Here is an 8,830-nt window from a genome sequence, read left to right on the forward strand (position 1 = left end):
CTGGCTATTATGACAGAGAAAATAGCCATCTGGTACTTGGAACTCCTTACGAGTTTGGCCCCTGGTCGTTGTAGCAAAAAAGAAAGCCATGTAGTACCGAAAGCCTGAACGAGTTTGGCCGTCTGGCCATTGCGGAAAGAAGAGATCCATCTCTGAGTTTGGCCGTCTGGTCGTTGTTGAAGAAGTGAGATTCATCTGGTACTTGCCTCAACGAGTTTGGCCGTCTGGCTGTTGTGACAGGAAAGAGCTATCTAGTGCTTGACTGTCCCAATGAGTTTGGCCCCCTGGACGTTGCGGCAAAGAAGAGATCCATCTCGTACTGAAGCTCTAATGATTTGGCTGTCTGGTCGTTGTTGGAGAAGTGAGATTCATCTGGTACTGCCTCAACGAGTTTGGCCGTTTGGCTGTTGTGACAGGAAAAAGAGCTATCTAGTGCTTGGAACTCTTACGAGTTTGGCCGTCTGGCCGTTGCGGTAAAGAAGAGATCCATCTGTACCTGAGCTTAATGAGTTTGTCGTTTGGTCGTTGTGGAAGAGTGAGATTCATCTGGTTAAAAGCCTAACGAGTTTGGCCTGTCTGTGACAGGAAAAGAGCTATCTAGTCTTGACAGTCCCAACGAGTTTGCCGCCTGGCTATTATGACAGAAGAAACAGCCATCTGGTACTTGAACTCCTTACGAGTTTGGCCCCTAGCCGTTGTAGCAAAGAAGAAAACCATCTAGTACCTGAAAGCCCTAATGAGTTTGGCCGTCTGGCCGTTGCGGCAAAGAAGAGATCCATCTGTACCTGAAGCTCTAATGAGTTTGGCCGTCTGGTCGTTGTTGAAGAAGTGAGATTCATCTGGTACTTGCCTCAACGAGTTTGGCCGTCTGGCAGGAAAGAGCTATCTAGTGTTGACGTCCTAACGAGTTTGGCCGCACGGCTATTACGGCAGAGAAAACAGCCATCTGGTACTTGGAACTCCTTACGGGTTTGGCCCCCTGGTCGTTGTAGCAAAGAAGAAAGCCATCTTAGTACCTGAAAGCCTGAACGAGTTTGGCCCTCTGGACGTCGTGGCGAAGAAGAGAGCTGTACTCTAAATCCCTAATGAGTGTCCCGAATGATCAAGTACCATATAGTTCTCTTGTTCGCCGCAACGTCCAGAAGGCCAAACTTATTAGAACTTTCAGGTACTAGATGGCTTTCTTCTTTGCTACAACGACTGAAGGGCCAAACTCGTAAGGAGTTCCAAACACCAGATGGCTGTTTTCTCTGTCATAATAGCCAGACGGCCAAACTCGTTAGGACTGTCAAGCACTAGATAGCTCTTTTCCTGCCACAACAGCCAGACGGCCAAACTCGTTGAGGCAAATACCAGATGAATCTCACTTCTTCAACAACGACCAGACGGCCAAACTCATTATAGCTTTCAGGAACTAGATGGATCTTTTCTTTGTCGCAACGACCAGACGGCCAAACTCATTAGAGCTTTCAAGTACCATATAGCTCTCTTGTTCGCCGTAACGTCTAGAGGGCCAAACTCATTAGAACTTCCAAATACCATATAGCTTTCTCCACCACGGCGTCGAAAGAGCCAAACTCGTTCAGGCTTTCAGGTACTAGATGGCTTTCTTCTTTGCTAAACGACTGAAGGGCCAAACTCGTAAGGAGTTCCAAACACCAGATGGCTTTCTTCTTTGCTACAACGACTGAAGGGCCAAACTCGTAAGGAGTTCCAAACACCAGATGGCTGTTTTCTCTGCCATAATAGCCAGACGGCCAAACTCGTTGAGGCAAATACCAGATGAATCTCACTTCTTCAACAACGACCAGATGGCCAAACTTATTAGAGCTGTCAGGTACTGGATGGATCTTTTCTTTGCCGCAACAGCGAGACGGCTAAACTCATTAGGGCTTTCAAGTACCATATAGCTCTCTTGTTCGCCGCAACGTCTAGAGGGCCAAACTCATTAGAACTTCCAAATACCATATAGCTTTCTCCACCACGGCGTCGAAAGAGCCAAACTCGTTCAGGCTTTCAGGTACTAGATGGCTTTCTTCTTTGCTAAACGACTGAAGGGCCAAACTCGTAAGGAGTTCCAAACACCAGATGGCTTTCTTCTTTGCTACAACGACTGAAGGGCCAAACTCGTAAGGAGTTCCAAACACCAGATGGCTATTTTCTCTGCCATAATAGCCAGACGGCCAAACTCGTTGAGGCAAATACCAGATGAATCTCACTTCTTCAACAACGACCAGATGGCCAATCTTATTAGAGCTGTCAGGTACTAGATGGATCTTTCCTTTGCCGCAACAGCGAGACGGCTAAACTCATTAGGGGTTTCAAGTACCATATAGCTCTCTTGTTCGCCGCAACGTCTAGAGCGCCAAACCCATTAGAACTTTCAAATACCATATAGCTTTCTTCACCACAACGTCCAGAAGGCCAAATTCGTTCACGCTCGGAAGTACTAGATGGCTTTCTTCTTTGCTACAATGACTGAAGGGCCAAACTCGTAAGGAGTTCCAAGTACCAGATGGCAGTTTTCTCTGCCATAATAGCCAGACGGCCAAACTCGCTGGCACTGTCAAGCACTAGATAGATCTTTTCCTGCCACAACAGCCAGACGGCCAAACTCGTTGAGGCAAATACCAGATGAATCTTACTTCGTCCACAACGACCAGGCGGATAAACTCATTATAGCTTTCAGGTACTAGATGGATCTTTTCTTTGCCGCAACGGCCAGACGGGAAAACTCATTAGAACTTCCAAGTACCATATAGCTTTCTCCACCACAACGTCGAAAGGGCCAAACTCGTTGAGGCTTTCAAGTACTAGATGGTTTTCTTCTTTGCTACAACGACTGAAGGGCCAAACTCGGAAGGGGTTCTAAATACCAGGTGGCTGTTCTCTCTGCCACAACAGCCAGACAGCCAAACTCGTTGAGGCAAATACCAGATGAATCTCACTTCTCCAACAACGACCAGACGGCCAAACTTATTAGAGCTTTCAGGTACTAGACGGATCTTTTATTTACCGCAACGGCCAGACGGGAAAAATCATTAGGGCTTTCAAGTACGATATAGCTCTCTTGTTCGCCGCAACGTCTAGAAAGCCAAACTCATTAGAACTTTCAAGTACCATATAGCTTTCTCCACCACAACGTCGAAAGGGCCAAACTCGTTGAGGCTTTCAAGTACTAGATGGCTTTCTTCTTTGCTACAATGACTGTAGGGCCAAACTCATAAGGAGTTCCAAGTACCAGATGGTGGTTTTCTCTGCCATAATAGCCAGGCGGCCAAACTCGCTGGGACTGTCAAGCACTAGATAGATCTTTTCCTGCCACAACAGCCAGACGGCCAAACTCGTTGAGGTAAATACCAGATGAATCTTACTTCGTCAACAACGACCAGACGGCCAAACTCATTAGAGCTTTCAAGTACCATATAGCTCTCTTGTTCGCCGTAACGTCTAGAGGGCCAAACTCATTAGAACTTCCAAATACCATATAGCTTTCTCCACCACGGCGTCGAAAGAGCCAAACTCGTTCAGGCTTTCAGGTACTAGATGGCTTTCTTCTTTGCTACAACGACTGAAGGGCCAAACTTGTAAGGAGTTCCAAGCACCAGATGGCGGTTTTCTCTGCCATAATAGCCAGGCGGCAAAACTCGTTGAGGCAAATGCCAGATGAATCTCACTTCTTCCACAACGATCAGACGGATAAACTCATTAGAACTTTCAGCTACTAGATGGGTCTTTTCTTTGCCGCAACGGCGAGACGGCCAAACTCATTAGGACTTTCAAGTACCATATAGCTTTTTTTACCACAACGTCGAGAGGGCCAAACTCGTTCAGGCTTTCAGGTACTAGATGGCTTTCTTCTTTGCTACAACGACTGAAGGGCCAAACTCGTAAGGAGTTCCAAGCACCAGATGGCCGTTTTCTCTGACATAATAGCCAGGCGGCCAAACTCGTTGAGGCAAATACCAGATGAATCTCACTTCTTCCACAATGACCAGACGGCCAAACTCATTAGAGCTTTCAGGAAGTAGATGGATCTTTTCTTTGCCGCAACGGCGAGACGGCCAAACTCAGTAGGGCTTTCAAGTACCATATAGCTCTCTTGTTCGCTGCAACGTCTAGAGAAACGACTATAACTTGCTATTGCTAATGTTCCATGTCTGATCAGTTTTTACGTTTTTCCCGGTGAAATTTCAGTGGAAATCAATAGCGGCAGTATGGTCAAACCGTCAGGTAGAACTGGCAAGTTCTCCGACTTTGAAGAGACCCCTTTGACAACGGAGGATGGTAGCACGAGCCGAAAGAAGCGACAGCATTACTCCACCATTGAGACATCAAAATGCATCCACGGTCGAAAGGACTGTGACTGCAACCATAAGGACACTGTCTGCCGGTATCAAGACCTAAGCGATTCGTCAAGTTCGGATCACTGTCACGCCGAGACGTCGGTCAGTACGAATGCAGCGGCCAAACGAAAATTAATTATTGCCTCGATCCTCTGTCTTCTTTTTATGCTGATTGAGTGCGTTGGAGGCGTCCTAGCCAATTCATTGGCGATTGCCACAGATGCCGCGCATCTACTTACCGATTTCGCATCGTTTATGATCAGTTTGTTTGCCATTTGGATCTCGGCGCGACCCGCGTCGAAACGCATGAGCTTCGGATGGCACCGAGCCGAAGTGATTGGCGCGCTCACGTCCGTGCTGCTCATTTGGGTCGTGACCGGAATTCTCGTCTATTTAGCGGTCGAGCGTATTGTGAAAAAGGAGTATGAAATCGATTCGCTGGTCATGCTAATATCGGCGGGTATTGGCGTTATCGTCAATATCATCATGGGGTGTTCGTTGCACTACGGGGGCCTTTCACATGGGCACTCACATGGCGGTACAAGCGGAGCGCACACCCACGACGGCGGAAAGCATGCAGATGATGACTTAGAACAAGGCCGTGTAGTGGACACAAAATATGGTCATTCACATGAACAGGATGCCAATTCCAATATCAATGTGCGCGCTGCACTCATTCATGTGATCGGCGATTTCCTTCAGTCGCTGGGGGTCTTTGTAGCCGCGCTAATTATCCATTTCTGGCCAGAATACAGCATCGTCGACCCAATCTGCACATTTCTGTTTTCGGTACTTGTGTTATTTACGACGATAACCATTTTGAAGGAAACGATCATGGTGCTGATGGAGGGCAAGCCAAAAGGAATCGATTTCGGCGAAGTACGTGAACTCCTCACGGAAGTACGAGGTGTAAAACATGTGCACAACCTTCGAATCTGGGCGCTTACTATGGAGAAGACTGTGCTGAGCACTCATGTCGGCATCGAAGTAGGCACGACGGACTATCACCGAGTACAAAAGGAGTGCGTGAGAAAACTCCGAGATAAATATGCTTTCTTTGAGGTCACTGTACAAGTAGAGGAGTGGAACCCGAATATGCAGGACTGTGTCAAATGCAATGATATTTCGGATTAAGTTTCGTGATCATATTAAACTTAACTGTAATTGATGAAATCTTATATGCACGGCGTTCCGTTAGTTGAAAAATTGATTGAACTGTTAGCCTGTGGTGAACTTTTTGCTGTAATATATATTTATACGTCATATACGTTTTTACCCGACTAGCTCGTAATTAGATTGTTGTCGGACGGTATCTTAGACAATGAGATCGTTTTGACATTACCGAACAGGACGAAGAAGAAGCTGTCGTATAAATAAACCTTTTTCTAATACAACGCGTAGATAGGTGCCTGTGAACAAATTTCATTCAACAGCGAAATCGATCTTGGCCGGATCGCAGGATCGATAAAAATAATCGGCGACTTTCGATATTAATGAATGAGTGAGCTTCATCGAATGAAAACCTGACTATGTACATATTTGTACAGGACTAGTGCCATATAAACATTTCAACATATGTAAAATCTCTAATAGAGACATATGTATGTACGAAAATAGAGTTATATTTACGCAAGGCGGTTGGCCTATGCTTCTCGTCCAAAATAAACGCGTCTTCAATTTGTTGTTTCGGTACGTAACTTCAATAACTGTGGAATATATCTGCTGGTCCTGCCGGAACGCGAACATTAACATTTTGAAGATTTTATCATGGGCCTGGATTGAGGCCTGCGAGCTAGATACTGGGATAGAACTAAACTTAGATCGAAGTTATCTAAACGCAAGACAAAATAAAACTATTTTTTTGGGCGAGCGTCATTGCAGCAACCACATAGCCTTTACCTTTTCACAACGTATATGTCGTAGGATAAATCGAAATAATCCAAATACAAATCGCACTAATTATATGTTATTGGCATAAAGTGTCCTCGATGCAGCATAAACTGCTAAAACATAGTAAGCAGCAAATGTTTTTATTTGTTTTATTAGCCCCCCCACCCCACCTAATCAATAGCCACACAAACATTTTACCCCTGATAGAAGCAGTTAAGTTCGGAGATCGACGCTTCATCGTCACCTATTGCTTTTTACCAGTTTGTTCCTTATATGTATATAATAAGTAAGGGTCAGGCTGGTGTGAACATGAAAATAGGATGTACTATCTGCTTGAACCATGTAAGTTATGTGAGAGTAAAAGAAGCATCTAATATTGATGTATGGTCTAATTTACAGTACGATAATAGAAACCGAGCGATACCCACTATTGTTCTAAAATCAACTGTCAACTTGTTTGGAACTATAACGCTTAAGCCAGGCATTGCTAGCAGACGAAATTCGGTCAACAGTCGCGCCAAGTCAGTAGTTTTTCATCAGCGACTCATGAATTTAGAGGTTGAAATACGTTTTAATATAGGAAACATACGCTCAGCAATTAATAATTTGCGGCAGGTAAACAGTAAAAGCGAGATAATCGATCTGCGTCAAAAAACCTAACTTATTGTCACAATAAAATTGTGAGTTTCAATTGACTTTTGGGTTGCGCTACTAACAAGGTAAGGTCAAGCTTCGATTTTTAATGATTGCTAGATGTTAACGCAATCATTAAAAATCCATGATTTTTAGATTTTCTTAAAAAAACATAGCCAACGTTGTTATACGAGTAGATAATTATGCGCAAGTTAAAGTTGCAAGCTGTGACACGTGTGAAGCTAAATCGGACCCTTATGATCTATAAGAAAGTTGCGTTCAAGTGATGCTTAGTATAGCTCCCGTTCGTATTTATAATAGAATATTCTATCCACAGATGTGTATCATTACGGTTACGAAATGCTTCGATGCAAAAGAACCAGTCGTCTATATTGGTTAAAATTAGTCTTTTTTTTCTTATAGTATAGTTATAACAGTATTAAAAAAAAAAAGATGATAGCAATCTATCGGTGAAATTGTTTTCGTAGTGGAATTTCGAGTACTGGAATACGCCCAATGTTTCATTTATCTCTTCCTTTGACTGGTGATCGCTTGGGCTACTTCGTTCTTCTAGATAGTCATTCGTTATTTTTTTCCTTTTTGCTAATTTGCTGGTGATGGCGCAAAAAATAGTTGCAGCAGTCGTCTAGTGCTGGTCATGGTTTTCGCTTACAAGACACACGTTTCGTCTGAGTAATGTATTACGTATCACAAACGTTTCCTGTTCGGTTTCGGCGACACTACGTCAAGAGCGTGATGATCTTTGAACAATTAACAACGTCGTCACCAAAAAATCCTACTTCCCCTTTGATGACCCATCACTGTACAAAATATTGACCAGTCAATCGGCAATCGTTCTTCATGAAGGTCCTTGCCTAGTAAATCGCAGAAGTTCATAGACAATATGTAGTTGTCACTACAGGCAAGTCGTTCACTGCGATGTCCAAACATAGACCGGATTTAGATTAACGTCGATGAACTTAGATTGTTACATATAGAAACAAATCTTGGATTTTGACTCTTCTGCGGGAAAATCAATAATGACAGTAATAACAATTAACTCCTGAGTTGTCTATATCGTCAATTTGCCCGAAGTACTCTGTCAGATTGTGAATGTAGAAGCCCTAGCGTCAAAGGAGGTGACCTAAGCCCGGCTTCATCAAAGAACTTCCTGCGTATAGACAGAAGGTAGTTACTCCACGATGTCCTAATTAATATGATAAGCACTTATCTAATTCGTGACGCAATTAAGTTAAGAGCAAATACTCAACCTAAGTAAAGTTTTGGTTTATCTATAATAGGACACATAAATTTACAAATATCCTCGTACAGATACTATGAACCCACGATGAAAAAACGCTTTCCGATTTAATTTAAACAGTATTTAATAAATAGACGAATAAATAAATTATTATGGTATATCACCCTTGGTCTCGCAAAATTAAAGAAAAACTGTATGTTACCTCTAGGATGTCCGTGTTATCAACGCACAGCAGTTGACACCTGTTTCAAAACCAAATATATATATATATATATATGTAATAAGTTCCTTTGATAGTGTAGAATCAATTATATAGGGAAATTTTTGGCAAGAAAACGCATTATATTGTTCAAATTTTAATAAAAAAAATTAAGTTACGGCACGTTTCTTCGGTCTGCTAATTAATTTACTCATTGTTCCCTAATATTTTTTAGTTATCGGACAACGTAATAATGATTCGTTGGAGTGAGTATTATCCTCCATTCAACTTTCTACTAGGTTTCAATAGGCAGGAAGCGATTTTGCCTCGTCTGTTGAATAGTTAGGTGTATTTAGTTGACGCAGCTGGGATATATTTGTATCGTTGTGTATGTAGCGTCTTGTTCTTTTTAAGCGTCTCCCACAAAACATAAATAATCGATCGAGGTTTGCTGTAGCTCTACGGACAGATGTACCTCTGGGACTAGCCATTTTTTTTTTT

General features: G+C 43.1%; 1 protein-coding gene across 1 annotated transcript; it reads left to right on the plus strand.

The window, feature by feature from the left end:
• Positions 1–4,179: 4,179 nt before the first annotated feature.
• On the plus strand, positions 4,180–6,363 carry LOC111245541 (proton-coupled zinc antiporter SLC30A2-like). The gene has a single exon (XM_022794028.2). It carries the CDS (start codon positions 4,218–4,220, stop codon positions 5,478–5,480), a length of 1,263 nt encoding a protein of 420 aa, XP_022649763.1. The 5' UTR covers positions 4,180–4,217; the 3' UTR covers positions 5,481–6,363.
• Positions 6,364–8,830: the final 2,467 nt, after the last annotated feature.

Source organism: Varroa destructor, unplaced genomic scaffold (assembly GCF_002443255.2).
Source record: "Varroa destructor unplaced genomic scaffold, Vdes_3.0 BEIS01000002.1, whole genome shotgun sequence".
NCBI lineage: Eukaryota > Metazoa > Arthropoda > Arachnida > Mesostigmata > Varroidae > Varroa > Varroa destructor.

Bases quoted from the DNA above. Each gene is read 5' to 3' on its own strand.
- LOC111245541 (XM_022794028.2), top strand. From the start codon at position 4,218: ATGGTCAAACCGTCAGGTAGAACTGGCAAGTTCTCCGACTTTGAAGAG.